General features: G+C 40.9%; 2 protein-coding genes across 3 annotated transcripts in view; one reads left to right on the plus strand and one right to left on the minus strand.

The window, feature by feature from the left end:
• LOC111865582 (relaxin receptor 2) overlaps positions 1-7,197 on the plus strand; it is a 45,665-nt gene extending 38,468 nt beyond the window's left edge. The window contains exons 18-21 of the mRNA XM_023853744.2: positions 92-221; positions 928-1,121; positions 1,386-1,550; positions 4,745-7,197. Of these exons, the coding sequence (XP_023709512.1) occupies positions 92-221; positions 928-1,121; positions 1,386-1,550; positions 4,745-4,887 (632 nt within the window). The 3' untranslated portion in view covers positions 4,888-7,197. The remainder of the gene's footprint in view (positions 1-91; positions 222-927; positions 1,122-1,385; positions 1,551-4,744) is intronic.
• LOC111865511 (C2 domain-containing protein 5) overlaps positions 1-20,654 on the minus strand; it is a 394,963-nt gene that overhangs the window by 96,366 nt on the left and 277,943 nt on the right. The window contains exon 4 of one of the 2 annotated variants that reach the window (XM_033751917.1): positions 10,585-10,891. The exons of the other annotated variant lie outside the window; for it this stretch is intronic. The gene's annotated coding sequence lies outside the window, so the exon portion shown is untranslated. The remainder of the gene's footprint in view (positions 1-10,584; positions 10,892-20,654) is intronic. 2 annotated transcript variants of the gene reach the window in all.

Here is a 20,654-nt window from a genome sequence, read left to right on the forward strand (position 1 = left end):
TATATTTGACGCTGCAAACTGTTTGGATGCTGTTGATATAACGCTGTCAACGGTTTCAGTGATGTTGCTTTAACGCTACGAATTGTTTCAGTACTGTACTGGAAGAACACTACGCGGTTCTACGGCACGAATGGCATGTGTTTCCCACTGCATATTGACGACCCATTCTTCATGGGCTGGCAGTATTCGGCTTTCATATTCCTGGGAGTCAACTTTTCTGGGTAAGCAACATACCTTCATAGCACACTAGCGAGGAGAAGAGCTTTGGAGGCCTGACGAATATTACTGTGAAATGTTGCTCTTGTAGACATTGTTCCCGTAAGGAATTAGGTCAAAGTTTATAAAAACAATGTACGCTCATAGTATATAGACTATACATACTATAAATTCAACAACAGACAATTAAAGACTATCAAAAATACAGTAAATGATCTAGCAAAAAAGAAACGCAAAAATATAATTTGGGAATATGTTGGCGCTACGTAGAACTATGTTCATCAATTAGGACTAGCTTCATGTAATGATGGTGTCATATTATTATGTTATTTTTTTGGTGGAGTAAGGTGGAGTCCCTTGGTGCCACGGCCCGCAAATGGATGTATCGCACCTGACTCGAATTATAGATGAGACAATGGAAAGAAAATTGGTAGGAGAAAACCAATTCCACTGTCAATATATCCAACAAAATCTCACATGGACTGCCCTGGGATAAAACCAAGGTCTCCGCAGCTTAAACTGGCACGATCAAGGAATAATTTTATCAAACTGTCCTCACAGATTAGATAAGTAAGCCCATCCTCTTCCGCATATACAAGGAGGCAGACCCAGACGTGTGTATAGCCTACGTCTTTATTTAGAACACAGGCAACGCCCAAAGAATATAATGGTACGGTATTCCTTTCCAAATATCTTATCTTCCCGCAACAGACTGGTGCTCATAGCAGTTCTGTACACGTGGATGTTTGTCAGCATCTGGAAGACGCGCCATGCCACTCCTCTCTCTTCCGTCGGGGACTTCGAGTTTGTCATTAGGTTCTTCTTCATCGTTTTGACGGACGCCGGCTGCTGGGCCCCCATCATCGTACTGAAACTGATCGCCCTGAGCAGGGTCCACATCCCAGGTGAGTGCGCAGGCGTCTGGATCATCCAGAATGCAGTAAGTCTACTTTCAAATGGTGCTGCACAAATCTTAAATACTGTCGTTACTAATATTGTCGCGTATATTAGTGACTACAGGCGGTGTTTGGATTGGTTTTATTGTCCGCTTATCTGTCGTAACTACAAATAACTGTGACAGCATTGCTGATTTCCATACTACAAATCACTCACGCTAAGTCTTCTCAGTCTATTTTTAAAATTCCTGAAGAAATATTTTCCTTTTCCAGCTGATTTGTACGCATGGGTAGTGGTGTTCATTTTGCCCGTCAACTCGGCAGTCAACCCTCTACTCTACACTTTCACGACGCCTAAATACCGCGGACAGCTCTTCAAGTTCGGCTGGCCTCGAGAATCACAGAAAGGACTGGTGACTCGCCTACAGTCCACTGCAGGTTACGGCAGTTCGATATCATTAGACACTGTTTAGGACTGAAATGAATCTGCATCAGAGTTGTGCCGCCAAGCGTCCCTGGTGCTCGAGTACCCTCTCCTGGACTTCATGATATGTTTGCTGCACACTTTGACACGTTTCTTCGTTCCTGTGGCTGCTTTACAGACGATAAAAGCTGCACATTGCCTTCAATACTGTGGCCTTCTAGGATACGTAACGTGACGTGACGTGATTTAGTAAATGGGTACAGACGTTTCGGAATAATTGCTGTCACCATCTTCAGGGTCTGAATATGGTGACAGCAGATGCTCCGAAACGTTTGTGGCTATCTACCAAACTGCAAGAAGTTACACATCCCAATAGGCTGTAATCTTAATACTCACCGCCTTGAGGTACTCATTTCTTTTGAAACGACTTCGTAAATCTCATTTTATGAAATATAAAACCTGGATTTAAAAAGTCGATGATAGCCTGTATGTGGGTAATTATATTCTTCAGTATTCGGACAAGTCAATATTAAAATTGCTCCTGTTCCTTTTCCTGAAGACGTATGGGGAAGTGGAGACAACATACCACATATTCCTATACTCGAAACTAGACGGAAATGGAAACAATACATAATATGAAAATTGTATCTGATCCAAAAAAAAATACATAAAATCTATGATTCATTAAATTGCGCGTGGATTCAGGCTTGATTAGGCACAACGTATGCAGACTTGTGGCATTAGGTTCTGATGACTCGCCATCTTTAGTCTAGGGACTTTGACAAACCTTGTCTAAGAAACAACTTCGTTTCAGCTTCAAGCGAGTAAACACGGCAAAGATTTAGAATATGGGACCGAAACATATCTGAGGTGAGCGTATATCTGAAAACGATGCAATATTAAACGATTGTGTTTCCCCTTTCCCCGCCCCGGTTATAGGCTTGCATTCTCTACAGCAGAGAATAACGGTTTATAAGGGCCTATGTTAGTATTTACGTCTTTCATCTTGAGCCTTTGTAATACTCCACAAATGAACAATATAGTGAGCGTTATATCTGACTTTCTTATTAAGATATAACGACAAAATATCGTTCTGAAACTCACTGCTTCAAGGCCTGGGTGAAATTTGAATCACCTCGTTAATCAGCAGATCGAAATACAAAGCTTCAAATCTTTATTGTAGAATCCACCGATATTACTTTAAATATATATTTACCTATGACGTATCCCTTTTATTTAAAGGCGATTCATATATATATAGTACCTGTATATATATATTTATATATATACAGCGTAGCGGCCTCCATAGTCTAGGGGTAACGTTCCCACCTCATGACTCAAGGTACGCGGGTTCAAACCCGGCGGATGTCGTGGAATATTTAAGGGCGGAAAAATTCAAGGAACAAGTCCTCCGGGAGGGACTTTAAGCCTTGGGTCCCGTGTCGTAGCTTTACGGCACGCAAAAGAACCTCATATCTCCAAAGGAGGCCTCTGAGCCAAATTATTAAGGACATTTCCCACCCAACAGTAGTCTCTAACGCCTCTGGTAGATGGGGGAAGCATCTAGATACCGCTGAGCCAGTAGAGGCCGAACTCGCTGGCTGAGTCGGGACTGATGGCACGCACCAGTATCGGTAGGATATAGAGACTGGTAGAATATCACAGGGGGACGTACAATAGACCACTGGTCGCGGTGCATGGGGAAACCCACCCCCTCCAATAATAATAAAATACAGCGTGGGCAGAAACGTCTTGAGTGTTGATAATATGCCAGCAGAGTGGATAAAATCTTTGGATTTTATGTTCTCGCAACCTCGACTATGAAGATTGCTACCTTCTGAAATATGACGCCATACTGTCTGGTAGAAATTCACAGGAGTTTCGGGGGGTTATACTCGCGTTATCCACCTGAACGCGTTTAAAGAATTTGTGTCTTCGGAATTTGTTCTGATACTGGTTATTAAGATATTCTCCAAGATCAGACAGAGACATGCATATTCTTTTAAGGTCACGCATTTCTTCTCTTGGCTGGAAACCGAATTTATGGATCTTGTGAAGCTGAATTTTTCTGTTTTGCGTTATTGGAGTTATGGAGTTAAATTTAATTTTAAAAGTCCTGTCCATATTATTGACATTCAGGTTCTGTTACCCTGAAATTTTAAGAATGTTTCAATTAAAGGCAAAGCAATCTTTTAAAATTTTTTATTGAATTGAATGATATATGTAAATCTATATTTGTCGTTGAAATACACAATTTCCTTCCTGAACACATCATCTTGCAAAAAAATTATGAATTCATGGACAATTCAAATTTGTAGAAATAAAAAATGGGAGGTGTCCCTGTGCCTAACTGATTAAACACCACGCAGTTAAGATGTATAAGGGAGCAGAGGTTTAGCTCCACCACTTTTAACCTTGATAGCATATGAGTGGTCGGTTTCGCGAGCCTGCCGCTCCCGGGGGTTTAGTCAGGAGGCTGTTTGGGCCCCAAAGCCGGGATAGACGCTGTGAAGAAGAGTTACGAGTAAATATCGTTCTTACGGGAAATCGATTTCTAATTCCTTTGTCACCGTGCCATAGCCCGTCGCTGCACCGTTTCAGACATACAGATTTGGAAATATTCAATATATTGTCAACGTCATTATCTTCCGTCACTTCGTGCATTATTTTCTCTCTTTTCTGTGGTGTTATTCTACGACTCTGCCGGTATCTCAGGACCGCTTCTATGGTCTAGTGGTGTTAGTTCCTGGCTACAGATACAGATGACCCGGGTTCGATTCCCGGCGCTACCAAATTTTCTGAGAAGTAGTTGGTCTGGAACGGGGTCTACTCAGCCTCGTGAGGATAACTGAGGAGCTCTTTCAAGGAAATAGTGGCTCCGGTCTAGAAAACCGAGATTAACGACCGTGGGGATCCTTTGCGCTGACAACGCGACACCATCTATCCGCTAAAGTTGGCATTAACTTCGCCGACAAACGGCGGTCGCTCGATCGGCTACAGACCACGTTGTTTGGTTTGTTTATCAGTAGCCAGACTGTATGAGGTCCTTTCTATTCTGTCCACCAGATCGGAGTTCTATTGCCTTGCTCGAATGTATACTAATTCCGATGATGAAACTGGCGCAAGTTACCAGGTTTCAATCTCGTCCTCCTTGTGAGCACCCGAAGTCTGAGTTGAGGGTTACGCCCGTCTGTATTGTGTTCGGCAGATACAGGATGTTCTAGCTCGTCGTCGACCCGCATCATGGTACAGAAGAAGGACGCTGAGAGTAATCTGTACTCCATGCTGCCACTGATGGCCGGTTGCAGTCAGCTCCAGGCCCGCGCCAACAACAGACTTCACTCCACTTGAACTGGTGTGGCTTCAAACCTTGTCTAACTACGCTTCAGATGGGTTATATAAAGTGTCGCACCTTAAGCCTTGCGGGCTTCTGGTCTATTCCAAGTCAGCCAGCGCTTTTTGCAAAACATCTGTGGTGGAAGATCCCTTGTAATGCCCATAACTCTGAATGGTATCTCATGTATCAGGACTTCAAATCTCGTGACAAACTAAACGACTCATTCGTGACTCTGAAGTTTTAAAAAGTATTTATTATGTTACTGATCTGTAGCATAAATTTTTAGAACTTATTTATTGTCGTTCAGTTATTTGTGAAGTTAGCTGGCCACTAAATTTGAATACAACATCATAACTTAAACTGTATTAATTTATTCAGAAGTATTGTAACCTACTTGGTTATCTCTAAGCACTTAAACCACTTTTGCTTCTGTTCATCTTGCCAGTCTATGTCTGACATGAAGAGAAACAGATGGACAGTTATAGGTAATATATGGTTATTGGGCCTAGTGTAAAGACAAGTAAAACAAAAAATCCACGAAAGTATTATCAATATAGAGCTATTAATGTAAATGTAAAAATGAGAATTACTAATTATCCGGTGATAAAAATTTAGCACCTTGAATTTCAGGTCGCTAATTAGCAAAATAATGACACTCAATGCATCCGATGGCCATATTTCCAAGGCCTGTCATTTGTGTACTTAAACATACGAAACAACTTAGTAAGAAACATAGTCATTCATGTTTGTATACATACAGAATGTTCCACAGATTGCTATGGTATAAGTCATAGCGTAGGTAAGGAAATGCTTCGTCAAGGAACCAATCATCTCTTATTGTGTCTGTCATTTTCCTATGTGGCACTAATCACACTGATATTTCGGAAATAAAACCTTGAGCGAGGTACAAGCATCAGCACGAAGTAGAATGGTGTCCTGGACACAACATGAGCACACCACACTTGCTAACACATCCTGCATAGAAGTGCAGACAGCACTGAAATTTATGTCACACGATACGATAAGCGGATTTGAGTTTCAGTGATCGTGGTGGTCAGGCTACAGACGTGTCTGTATCTCGACGGATCCAACGTAGTTCTTTGTAGGAAATACCAGGCACTACAAGACATTTATATTCAAATTTTGACAGCGTTCTCTTCCTACATTATTGCTTGCGCATTTCACAAAATAACATATACTACGAAAACAAATATGTAACATGTAGTTCCCTTTGATTCGGCAATGCACCCTTCTCATATAACTGAGCAAAAAATTAATTACCTTTATTTCAAAAGCACTGACCGTATGTGCGTGTGCCTTCATGCCCTTCAACTTAACATATACACGGTGTATGTATTACATAATACACGTAAAAATGAACTTGTCCCTGGGCCTAAAGACTGCGTCATGAAGACATATGGCCTATGCACACAAAATTCTTATCATTCAAAACATCAACTCTAAATGGAGGTAAATGGCAACCTTAACGTTCCGGCCGTTTTAATACTTTAGGAGAAAGTCAAGTAGTTCTGTTCACTGGATGGGAGGCTGGGTGGACCCACAAGCCGTCCGTCCACCTCTCGGGCAGTCATTTTATTTGCTGAGTTATCCTGGCTCACATGCATATGAACACTTACACACTGCCTAAATTATGTGTATTAATGTATACAAGGATAGTCCTAGTATTTTGTATTCTACTATATGCAAATACATAAAACAGATCTACTTATTTGTTTCATTAAACAGCTTTACAACAATTTTCATTTAAACTACGAGTGAGTTCAAGACGAGCCTGGTAGGTGGAACAGTTTAACCAGTTTGTAGTGGATTGTGGTTAAGAAGAATAATTCCGTATGAAGCAGACTCCAAGCTAGCATCTGTTTTCAATCTAGGAGTAAGATTGTATTTAATCAGATATGGGAATGAATGAACTACAGTTCTGGCTGAGGGAAACAAATATATAAGTCATTCAGGGTCAGTGTTGTAAATTTGTGTGTCATATTACTGTTACCAACTTATGTTTATACGTGCAAAATGTCTATATTTACGTAAATATAAGTTCGACTTATGCAAACCAGATTACATATGTGTATGTCTTTGTACCATTGTAATCTAATTTATCATATGAAATTCCATTACTAATTTTTACCAAAAATATAAACTAAACTTACTTCCGTACATGATATTGACGCGAACTATAAATTATATGTATAAGAGGTTTTCATTATATACAAATAAGTAAATATTAACGTTTCCAATGGAAAGTTCAAGTGGTATATCCTATAAAGCATGTTTTGTGTTAGTTGATATATATAAAATAAATATTCATGAAATAATTTTTAATGCGTATTTCATCAGGCATTTTCTCCCAAACTTTCGTCATATTTGCATAAAGACCTAGTCCAAAATACAGGAAAAACTTTCGCAGCTTGTAACTGTATGTAACACTGGATGCCAGGCATTAACTAAAACTGATAAAGGAAAATTTCTTTAAATATTTATGGTCTGATTAATGAAAATGTTTTATGATGAACCAAATACATGTTTGAATTATATATCAGCTACAGGACGGGGCAGCCCCTCTCCAGAACCAAATTAATCCAGGACAAAATATATAACTTTAAGATTCATTTTAGTATTAGCCTCCCATCATCATAATCATCATCATCACCATCATTGGTAAAACAGCCCTTTCTGAGCAATAGTCTTCCTTAAAAGAACTGGATTTCGCAACAGTAATTTCTTTACAGAGCAAGGTCGTCAGCCTTGCGTCCAACTCCCAACCTGGAGGTCCAGGTCTCTGTATTTATGTCCCCCAGTGACAGGGTGACCCAGTTATACCCCCAGGCACCGGGTTCCCTTTTCACCTCTTACTACAACTCGCAAGGCTACGGTGGAGATATTCTAAACCACCCCCCACGCTGGGAAATTACCCTCCGATGTATCCCTAAATATCTCCTATCGAATTCAGGTATCCGCCCAATGCTCTATATGCATTTCTCTGGTCTAACGTGCACTAAATGCCTTGTCCATCTCATGCTCTTTCGTTGAACCATCCTAATAATATTCCCCGAGAATTAAAAATTATGTAATTTTCTCAATTACCTTACAACTTTCTCCCATATACGTGTAGTTCCAAACACTTTCCTTAGAATCTGGGGATCCAGGAAAAGAACCCAGTCTTTTTTCTGTTCCTTAAAGGAAGTAATAGAATGAAATGATCCTTACGTAAGCGGATCCGTCGTTCAAATACAGGATCTGAAGCAAATGCTTGTATTCTGATCCACTCATGTACGATAAACAAAGTTCACATATTTCCTGCAATTCACAGCTAGCGTAACAAGTACTATACCTCTTCATTTTTGTAGGGTGTATGAATTTACAAAAAAAGACTGTGATTTGTAACCAAATCTGAGTTTTGAAAACAGTGAATTAACTTGAATACCAAAACTGATTCCGGTTGGTGCTCGTTAATATCAATCAGGATGTTTATGCAACTCAAAGTACAATCGCGTAGTAAGAGTTACCTAGTCTATGGGGCATTCTGAATACAGAAGCAGTAACAGAAATCTGATCGTGAACTATTTCGTAGAAAATATGTTGTGGCATGTAGAACCGTTGCTAGGCAACGGCCGCAAACAACTAGACAACGGCCGGTACTAGAAAAGGGCCCGTAAACACAAACAGAGGAAGGGTGTTTTCTGTGCGGTCCGTGCCGAGATGTTATGGGTCCCTAACGAGATATTATAAGCAGGAGAGTTAGTGAGGAGTAAGTTTAGTCATATTTGAGTCAATTGAGTTGATTTGATTTAGTTGGTGAGTGACTGAGTTAGTCGGTCAGTCAGTCAGTTTGTTAGAGAGCTGCTGAAGACTTGGATTTTGTTATAGTGCCATGTTTGAGGTTCTTAGCAGTTGTCCATCTTCAAAGAATAAGAACATCGAAAGAACTCAATTGTTGAACCGGCCACGTCAGAAATACTGAGAAGTGTATTGACTGAAATCACTTTCCGGCTAGACATCTATCACGCCATGACAGGGGCGCACGTGGAAATTTACGGAGGGAAATACTTTAAATCAGAAATAGCATAGGGACAACGCGAAATTGTGAGGTGGGTGCGACGGCAGCGCCATTTAATTTAGGGTACTGAAGTATAGCAATAGAATTTAAAAAATAAGTTACTTTTGTCAAGATAATATTTTTATAGAATGTAAAATAAAACAAGTCGGCAGCCACCTGCTCAAGCTGGTTCCTCTCTCGTGGATTTTTCTACCCTGAAGATGGAGGTGATACGTTCTTCCGAAACGTCGGTTCACACAAAAACTACACGGCGCCACTTCCCGGAAGATGGAATTTTTAATAAATAATTATATTTTTTGGCATGTAACGCCGTGTATTCTGGCGAAATTGAAAGGAATATATCGCCTCCATCTTCAGGGTAAAAATTTCGGCCAAGAAGGAAAGGAGAATGAAGCAGGCAATAAACAGATGGCAGCAGCGCGCAGTGAGTGCTGTGTTTAATGACCCTGCCTCTGTGAAGAGTGGCTCACGTTGACAGAGCAGCCATTTTCTGAAATGTCACGAGCTTTATCCGATTTACTTCTCGCAGAAGTTCTTCGCTAAGTTTTTCGTCACTGTATCACTGTGGAGCTTATTTTAGTTTTCATGCAACTGATTTTGTTGTTACGTTTGTAAGTGAATGACCGCTGAGCATAGAGTTTCGCCATTAATCTGTTCTTATGGGGAATTCGAAACAGCTTAGTATGGCTTCTGGGTTCTGTTAACGATTTTACTGCACTGCACTGCACTGCACTGCTTGTTTTATTCCCAGATCATGACTATACCTAGAAATTGTAGCATGTATTCTATATGATCCAAGATGGCATAAAAACATAATTATCCGTGATTTTTACGTAGCTACTTTTAAGTGGGGAAATTGCAGTAAAATTCGTCAGTTAATATCCTTTCGGTTTTCTGGCTTTCGGTAGGTAAAGACAAAACAGAAACAAACTCCGTGGCCTGTAGTCCGCAAGCGAACTATACCGATCGAGCGACCGTGGCTTGTCGGCGAAGTTAGTGCCAAATTTAGCGGTCAGAGGCTGTCGCGAGGTGAGCTCAACGTTAATCTCGATTATCTAGACCGGAGCCGCTATTTCCTTGAAATAGTTCCCCAGTCATTCTCACGAAGCTGAGTCGTTAATCTCAGTTTTCTAGAGCGGAGCCGTTATTTTCTTGAAGTAGTTCCCCAGTCATCCTCGCGAAGCTGAGTGGACCCCGTTCCAGACCCACTACTTATCAGAAAATATGGTAGCGCCGGGAATTGAACCCGGAACCTCTGGATCTGTAGCCAGGAACTCTGACCACTAGAACACAGAGGAGGTCACGGTGGGTAAAGACTTCATTGAAGTTTTCAGAACCGCCAGATTTTCTTTCGTGATTTGATTTAGAAACTAAAATTGATTACTCCCATTTATGGTTAATACTGAGCTAGTATTCGGAAAGTCTTAGGGTGAAGAAATATAATGGATATACGTGTTCTTACGTATGTGTATGTGTGTTTCTGCCTATGTATGTATGTATGTACGCATGCGTGCATGGAGTTCACACATCGATCTTAAATGAAAGCAAAATCATTCAATCATCGCATCACTTCTCGACTAATTTGATTAGGGACAACTTCTCTGATTCTACGTTTCTTTTTCATTCCACTCACGATTGGCTGTAGCAGGCGAGTTTCCTCTTCTAGTGGGCTGATATTCGAGCCGAAAGAAGCGTGTGGAAATACGAAACCGTACGGTACAGTTGACTGGAATCTCACTTCACATCGGTGAGCGTGAAGGACAGTTCTGAGTGGCTGAAGCTTCACGATTCGAATTGTGATGACAGTTCACGTGTGGCCAGCTGAGAGTGTGAAATGCATATCACTGCAAATCAGTACCGATGGCACTCGGAGCGGTGCCTCGTCAAGATCTTCGTACGTTCTTCTTTGTCCTTCTCCATAAGGACTAGCTTCTTCCTTTCTGAAATTAACAAAAAATATATCGGTCCGTCAGTGTTCCCCCTCCACAACCATCGCCCCACTAACTAAAATACTGTGGACTGCAGCCTAAAAGCCGGAATATCTGAGTCAGAGAAGGCGTCCATTGCTAGAAAACGGCCCTGTTATCACGGTCCTGAATCGTTGCCTGGGTGACAAACACGTCACGCGACAGCGCATACTGTGACGAATGGCCTGAAAGCCACAAACTGCGCATCTGCTGGGCGGAGTTTCGCGGGGCGCGTTCCCATAGTAACGCGAAATACACCGTTACACTGGGTTTTGATGGAGCTATTGGAGACATATCCACGGTAACGACATTCTAAACAGACTGTTACCATGGCCATGACAAAGGGAAATCTTCAAGGAGGTGATTCCTATCCTATCCGCCTGGCAGGAATAAAGGGAGAGCAGTTGAGAGGCCGTCAGTTCAGAACTGAATATCAGAACTGAAGTGAAAGGAGAGTCCAGAAGACCAGAGGTGCAAGACGCAGACAACAGTGAGGAATTCAGTATCCAGAAACAGCTGATTGTGTGAATTATTGAAACCGAGTGTGAATGTGTCAGTAACCTCCAACAGACCTAACGACCAAAACTAAGAATCCACAATTTTTTTTTCGCGCTACATCCTATACGTGACAATTTGGTAACAGAAAGTGGTGACGGCCTTAAACACGCCACAATACTTTTCTTATAACATTATATATATATATTTTTTTTTTGACAACGAAACTAACCTACACGGCGTCACAACCCTGAAAACCATATCCTACAGTTGAAATTCACGTTTCAGCTACTGCTGGGAAACATCGATCAAAGTACTTACTTACATCATCCTGTTAACAAGAGCTGGAAATTCAGACTATAGAAACAAAGGAAGATATTCTTCTCACGGGACCAGTTTCTTGTGCTGTGGGAACTTACGCTCTGTTCCTGTTTTTCTTCTTCTGGTGTCTGCAGGTATTCAGTGAAAGTTCTTCCAAATAAGTGAATCGAGTAATAAGGAGTTATTTTCCTTGAGGCTATTATTTGCTTCCAGATGTTTATTTTCTTCATGTTGTAGGGTTGCATAGCTACTGCAAGTCTCGGCGGATTTGAATTACAGTTGCAGGCTGAAGAAACTTATAATGTCATTAGCCTACTTTATATCTTCCTGTACTTTCAATAGACTCTACTATTTGAACTCTAATATATTGTGCTAGATGGCATCACTCACGAACATTAGACACTCTTCTTCCAGTAAGCGCTTCTGACTCCCTTTTTGGTATATTCCCAAGTCCATACATGTCACTAATGAGCCTGGGCTTTGAAGCAATACTTTTTTAACTTTCAAGGTCAGATGCTGCTTTTGAAGGTTCCAAAATAATTAAAGTGTTACTTGCAAACAGTCGAAATATAAGTATCAAATTATTTTCAGTGTACAGTCCATTTGTCTTCAGCAGGCCGCCATTATGCTAGGGCAAATATCTGTCCTAAAAATGACTTTAAAAAAGTTTAGATGACAGGTGGACATAAGTTTCCACACCCCAACACTCTCAAGGCATGGTTACTATTTTTTTTTCAGCTATGTGTTAATTTCGAAATGCTGAAATTGAAATTTTAAACAAGCCTCAGAAGATGAAACAAACAGTGTTACATAAAAGGGGAAGCTACCCCTGTAACAGGACGTCGAGGCACATAGGTTATAACACGTCGAGGTTCCCACATTTTCTAGACAATCGGCTTAGAGATGGCGGTGAGGTTGTCAGTCTTACGCGCCGGCCGTCCTTTACTCCCAGGAAGATTCCTGGTACTCATTTCTGATAGAATCTGAGTCAACCCCAGTGACATAGTGCGGTTGGAAGGATTAGGTCAATTGAAAAAATCCAATGACCTCATCGCAAATCGAACCTTCCGGCTTATAACATAGTGCCTCAACCAACTGCCTTAAACATTACTAGATACATAAGTAAAATGCTGTTTACTGGTTTAGTTAACTGGGATCCAGAGTATTGGTTAATTACACAATTGAGTTGGAGTGCTTTGGTTTAGTTACACATTTGAGGTGCTGTGCATTGTTCCAGTTGCACAACTAAGGTCAGTGTGTTACTGTAATTTCACAACTGAGGTGAAGTACATTGGTTTAGTTACAAAACTGATATGTAGCCCATTGGTTTAGTATTGAGTGCAGCGAACATGAGGCAATTGTGTGTTTTCACTCTGCCCAAAAAAAAAAAAACAAAGTGGAAGAGAGAGAAAATAAATCTTCAACATTTTACTCTATTTTGTCTTTTAATTGTGCTGTGGAATCCGGCTAATGAGTGTAGAATAACCCTCAAGCCGTTATCTCAAAATCTGTATGGATGGCCGAAAATTGTATATAACTATATAATAAATCAACCTACTGCGGAATTGCCCTAACAATACTGCAGAATTACCTGCAGTACATAACAACTGTTACGCCTCATATATAGACCATGTATCTTAATTAACTCTCTCGCTGATTCAGTAATTATTTTAATGAAGCTCCATTCTTTGAAACAGCGCCACGATATTAGTTGAAAAGTTAAAAATAACTTGCGTGCTTAGCTCATTTATCCTTGTTACTGCGAAGTTAGCTGAGTTTACCCTATCTTGTGGAATTTAGACAAAGAAGAGAAACAACATTTTGGACGACCTGTACCTGACCTGGTGTGCCCATCCTGGCACCCCTTCGACAGAACCTCTTCTTCAAGTCACGCATATCCATGCGTGTTTCGTGCATTCAAGTGCTGGACAACAGAGCTGCAAGATGCTTCATTTGTTGCATCACGCAAACAAACAGCCGGAAATTATTGACTGTGCTAAACGTCTTGACACTGATGTAAGAGTTGATTACGTATAAAACTGTTGCACATTATTAGGGCCTGCCAACCCCCATGTGGTCCTGTCTGATCTTGAAGGCTCGGTTTCAGACCTGGCCTACAGCAGAAACAGTGGCGAGTATCATGGCCGCATTAAATATCAGACAATTTGTAAGGTGACAGTTACTACGTTCGTCACTGTTGATTACGTCGTGAGATTTAAGCCAATCAGTCGTCTTTGGTTATTGGCAGAGTCCTGCCAGAGGTAAGCTACGAGCACACAAAACAGTAATAAGGCCTGTTGCTACGTACGGGGCAGAAACATGGACCTTAACAGTAACAGAAAAGTAACTGAGAAGGTTCGAGAGAAAAACAATACGCAAAATATACGGACCAGTGATGGAAAATGATATATGGAGGATAAGATAGTGTGAAGAGATAAACACATTACTGAAAGCAGAAGATACAGTAAGATTTATCAAGTCACAGAGAATAGGATGATTGGGGCATGTCGAAAGAATGGAAGAGAATGCAATGCCAAAGAGAATGTTAAAAGGAAGACTATATTCCAAAAGAAGAAAAGGAAGACCCAGGATGAGATGGCCAGACGATGTTGAGAATGAGCTGAAGAAAATGAAGGTGAAAGGATGGATAGAGAAGGTGAGGAATAGAGCAGTGGAGACTGGTTGTACAGGAGGCCATGGCTCATCCAGGGCTGTAGCGCCGAGTGGTATGTAGGTAGCTAGAATACTCCAGAAGGCAAAACAGGGCGCGAAAATCGTCCATTATCATCGAAATATGTCTGTCTGTCTACCCGTCCATCTGTACGCATGAAACAACTCGGTTCCTATTGGATCGATTTTCGTGAAATTTAATATTGGAGAGAGTTAGTAAAATACGTCACTATAATTCAATTTAAATTTAAATCGGACAAAAATAACAGACATTTTACACGAAGATGCAAATGCGTACTAAGGCATACTCTCAAAAGTTGCGAAAACCACTGATTAGCTTCGTCATGTCTTTCTGTCCGTGCCCACAACATCTGTTGCCCAAGGCACACTGATATCTACGGCACATAGCACGTGATATGCCACAGAGCTCAGATTTTGGAATCCCCTCCCCCCCAGATCTATACAACACATCGTTTTCTGTTGCTCCACACAGCCTTAGCTGTGTGCCTGTGAGTGTCTGTAAGTGCCTACGTGTATGTGTGTGTCAGTACAGCAATACCTTACATAGTCCGGCTTCGATCAGTCCGGATTCACTATAGTCCGGTTTGAAAATTTCAAAACAAACTACATTTTAATTGAGCAGAATAGAAATGAATTCTAAAAAATTAGTACACAAAATTATTTTTAATACATAAATGATCGATTTTCTTTTCCCTTTATACAGTCAAGTCTCTCTTTGTGCCGTTTATGTTTATGTAGTTTTAAAGTTATACGATACGATACATATTTCAATTTTTTCTGGGGTTCCCTGTTGTATATGTATGTACCTATGCTCGCGTCTTTCGTTCTTGAGCTCTGACAGCTATCGCTGGAGGAGGTGGGGAGAGCACTACTTTAACGGAATTTTGGAAGAGCTACAACATCAGAAACGTTATCGAAAATATAGGCCAAGCATGGCATGAATTAACGGCAAGCAATATGAGGGCAGTATGGAAACATATCATACCACATTGTGCAAATGATTTCATTGGTTTTCAAACTCATTTTGCTGAAGTAACTAATAACATAGTGGAAATTGGAGAAGCAACTTGGCTTCAATGAGTTAGATTCCGTCAACGTAATTGAGTGCATCAAAGCGAACACTAATTAACTAGATAATGAAACACTTATTAACATAGATGAAGAACGGGAGGACAACTTAGACAATGACGACTGTGTTGAAGTGCCTGCACGAGAATTAACAGCTGAACAACTATCAAAAATTATTGGAATGGTTGAAACCTTGTCAGAGCATATTATGGAAATTGATCCCACTATTGAACGTAGCCTTACAATTCGCCGAACGATAAACAATGCAATTCGTTGCTACAAAAAAATGTATGAAGAGAAAAGGCCAAAGAATAAAAATGTGCAGACTTCAATATTGCAATTTTTAGAGAATAAAAAATGAATTGCGAAAAATATTATTTTTTAAAATGATTTCTAATAAACACAATTGAATTTATTAATCACATTTTATTTATTGAAAAACGGATAATTTTTTTTGGAACCGATTATCATTTTTTGTATGTATTTAGTTCCTCGATTAGTCCGGTTTCAAACAGTCCGGGATATTGGCGGAACCGATTACCCGGACTATGTGACGTTTTGCTGTATTTGTATCAGCCCACGAGTTTTCGTTATGTGTTAGTGTGTGTGCTTCTTTGTGTCAGTGGGTGTGACAGCTTGCGCACGCAGGCGCGTGTATATGTGTGTTCGTCAGTCTCTTTGTCCACGGGATAATTTACCACAGGCAGGACGGGCATGACTCCCCCAGTGCCACTTCACGATACCACCCTAGAATAACCTGCGACGACTCTCAGATTTTAGCTCAACTCTTACACAGAGAATCACACGCCGACATGCAGACGGAGACATGTTAAGTACAGTCTGAGACAACTGCATAACAGTTTGAGACACATGAATTCTGAGATACCTACATACATCTTGAAACACCTATGTGCAGTTTGAGACACCTACACATAGTTGAGATACCCAGCGAAATTTGAGACAACCAGGTACATTTTGAGATACCTACGTGCAGTTTGAGACACCTACACATAGTTGAGATACCCAGCGAAATTTGAGACAACCAGGTACATTTTGAGATACCTACGTGCAGTTTGAGACACCTACACATAGTTGAGATACCCAGCGAAATTTGAGACAACCAGGTATATTTTGAGATACCTACGTAAAGTGTAACACGCCTACATGAAATTGGACACCCCTACGTACATACTGAGACACCTACGTACATACTGAGACACCCCTTTGAAGTTTCAGGCACTTAAATACAACGTAAGAAATGTATATATACATTCACAGAATCTTACATCTATTTTGAGACACGTGTACTGTATGAGACACTTAGTCTCCTGCATGCATTCTGAGACATATAAACACATTCTGAGACTCACATACAGACTGAGACATATCCATGCATTCTGAGACACATAAACACTATAGCATGTACAGGATAAATAACATAAAGATAAAGTTGTCCCCGTGCTTAACTACTTAAGCACTACTCCAAGAAGTCTTATGGGGTGTGGATGTGATGAGGTGGAAGTGAGTGGTCAGCTTCACCACCCGGCCGCTTTACCCCTGTGACCTCCCCCCCCCCGTTACCCATTGAATAGGAGGTTGGGTGGGCTCCAGAGCCGGTCTAGACGACGTGGAGAAGAGAAAATTCTTGACCCTACCAGGACTCGAACTCAGAAACCTCGGTCGTCCAGCCCGTAGCCAGTCGTTATACCGACTACGCTATCCCGGCTCCCCAGGATAAATAATAAAACTTAAGATTCCATATTTAAAAAGCCCCTTAAGAGAGCATGCAACATATTAATTCACTTCAAAGTTGAACTAGTTTTAGACGCCAGCGGCCTTCATTCTGCAGAAGTCGCGCCTACTGCAGACGGCTACTCCTTTCCTGCCACAGTGGCAAGGGAAAGACAGCGCCGTGTATTTATGAGAAATTAAAAGAAATACACGCACGCACACGCACACACTGCTCTTTCTTCTGTGCTAACTTTTACGTTTTCATTTTATAGCAGTTTCTTCATTGTAAGGCAGCGTACGACAACAATATTTACAGCCATAATATTGTTAAATATTTTGTAAAAGTTGGCACTAAAGTGGTTAACCTATAACCTCTGGTCCCTAGGACCGTCATACGTGGTACCTCGTGGAACGCGCAGGCCTCGTCTTCCGTAATGTTGCCTACACAAAGTATGACGTACTCTGTTTCCCGGAATCGCTCTACTCTCTGAACGTTTCCTCTCATGAGCTGAGGGAATTACGCGGTCGCAGTACTGAAGCACGTGATCCTATTTATAAAAACGAAACAAAAACAAAAAAAGCGAAGGAAAAGCCTATATTAAATAAATGGACTGCCATAACTAATGTGTTGAAACTTCAATTGAATTCCATCAGTAATCCATTTCATAATCTGTCCGTTGTCCAGTTTTGTTTGTTTGTTTGTTTATTGTTTGTAAGTTTGTTATTTAACGACGCTCTCACATCGAGACTATATTGTGTCACTGATAGGATGATTAACGAATGTGGAGCAGTTGGTGACAGGGGAAAGAGGAGCGTTCCGAGAAAGCCTGCCCCAGTGCCATTTAGTTTACCACAAATCCCACTTAATATTATCTGAGATCGAAGCCGTATCGTCACGCTGATAAATCTGTGAATAATCTCAGATTTGGCACGGAGCGTGCAGATTTTAATTACACCATTTGCCAGGAATTTTGGTTAGAGGAGTAAGAAGACATTGAACCTAAAAGAAAAGATTTGTCACCTACGAATGAACGTCAAAACCAATGAAGTATGTAAAATTGCAGACAAAAGTATTTTCTGATTTTCTATAGTGGACACGTTTAGATTTTACACTTTGGTAATTGGCAGATCCTGAAGTGACCTCCACGACGAATTTAATTGATGATCTCTCACGGTTTTAAACTTGATGTGCTCTGTTCGCTAGATGGTCCCGTTAACGTTTGTTGTAACTGCAGTAAACGAACTTGAAATTCAATGACGTGTGCATAGGTAGGAGCGTACATTCTAAAGGGTTCTAACGATGGTGTATAACACTCAGAATTACTGGATTTTTTGGACTTTGCCCATCGACCAGTATTCTAGAAACTAGAAAACATGACGTTTCGGAAATCGGATCTGTTTCCTTCTTCAGGTGGTGGGAGATACCTATTCCGTTGGGTCCCCTAGGAAGAGCTGACCTCAATCGTAGTCCAGTGATTGAGGTTAGCTCTTTCTACGGGACCCAACAGAGTGTCTGCCCCTCACCTGAAGACAGAAACCGATCTAGTACAGGTCTAGTTTCCGAAATGTTGTGTTTTCTATTTTCTAGAATATCGGACGATGGACAAAGTCCAAAAGTCCATTAATTCTGAGGAAAGAGCGTGTTTTTAAAGAAATCGCACACAAATCACTCTTGTTAATAACATTATATACAAGTTTCAGTTGCAGTTAAAGTAATTTTGAATATCTTGGCCAAAATTTCTAGGTCTGATTAATATTTTGCCTAATAATTTCTTACAAAATGGATAACAAATTCTCGATCATTATTGTTCTTGTACCTAAGAAAATATTATGAAAAACTGTCGCAAACCAGCAATTTGGGAATGAAGAAACAACTAAATTGTGCACTCTGTATTACTTTAAATATTACCCCCTTCGACTTTGCATATCAGTCTGTTAACTTTCACACGCTCTTGACCTGTGAATGCGCATGTCTCAGAATTATTTTCATTTGTCCCTCTCGTTTTCCCCAGCCTTTGCTTTCTCCCCTATCACGTTCCAGAGTGCAGCTTCTGTTTACCTAACGACAACGGATACGTCTGGATGTTGCACTGAAATCGGTACCGCTTAGCTGTGCCAGAAATTAATGGTGACGTATGTACGCATAGATGTGTATGTTATGGAAAGAGTTAAGAAATCGTGTGACAGGCTTAATTCTTTTAATTGCTGATCGTCCTCTATTCTAATTGCCTATGTAACCCACTTGAAATATTGAAAACGGACTGTTAGGAAAGTATTACGTCATAGCGTAGCTGGTTAAGGCACTAAGTTACAAGCCGGAAGGTCAGGGTTTCGATTCCCGACAAGGTCACTAGATTTTTCAATTGACCTAATCCTTGAAGCCGCATAATGACCCTGGGGTCGACTCAGCCTCTAGCAGAAATGAGTACAAACAATCTTCATGGAGGATAAAGGGCTGCCGGCGCATAAAGGCGCGTCCACATTACTCGTGTTCGTGTGACTCGCTATGCTCGCGAGTAATGTGGACTATATGACAAGTCACGAGACAAGCAAATTTAAAATTTTTAATTTAAAAACTATGGCCAATAAATTAAAATACGACTACAGCCTATACACACTACGAGTAAATATACGGATCCTCACGCACCGAAGTAGTGTGGACGAAGATTTACGAGCACAAGTAAAAGCCAGACGATCTCCCGACGAGCACGAGCACCAGTAATGTGGACGGGCCTTAAGGCTGACAACCTTACCGCCATCTGTGAGCCGATAGTCTAGAAAATATGGGAGCTTCGGCGTTTCATAAACCCTATGGGACTGAAGGGACTGTTGCCTTCTTTTTAAATAATATAGAACACAATTACCTTTACAAACAGACGTGACTTAACAAATACAATTATTAAAACATATTTTCGAAATTTAAATTAGTTATAACGGACATGTGGGCGCTTCTGGTTGGTTCAGGTTTTACATTGGTTTGGATAGGGAGATGGGAGGGTCGCCTCCGGGGTCAAAACTCTTACGTTGCTTCCTGGTCCACAGAAACTTCGCTACGAGTTTCTCATATATAGATAGTAGACAGGCAAATTACTCGAGAGGCCCGCTACTGTTTTCTCCGTCCGAGAATCAGGGACGATTGAGGAATATTGCTTTAGACAACAATCCAAGCCGAAATTTATTCAGTGAAGCACTGATGATTGCCAGAAAAATGATAATGGATATTTTCACGCACTTGCGAATTCTAGGCTGTGTTCCAATCGCACGGCCAGGCCGCACCTTACACACGAATTAGCAAACACATTCGTTGTTAACACGCAAAGGAACGCAGTCTACATAACGCTAGTATATGTTTTACTGTACTCAGCAATTCTTTCACGTAGGCCAGCATTCTTCTCTGGTAAAAGTAGGGCCTCGTCAGTAAAGCTCACAT

The sequence above is a fragment of the Cryptotermes secundus genome, unplaced genomic scaffold (assembly GCF_002891405.2).
Source record: "Cryptotermes secundus unplaced genomic scaffold, Csec_1.0 scaffold944, whole genome shotgun sequence".
Classification (NCBI taxonomy): Eukaryota; Metazoa; Arthropoda; class Insecta; order Blattodea; family Kalotermitidae; genus Cryptotermes; species Cryptotermes secundus.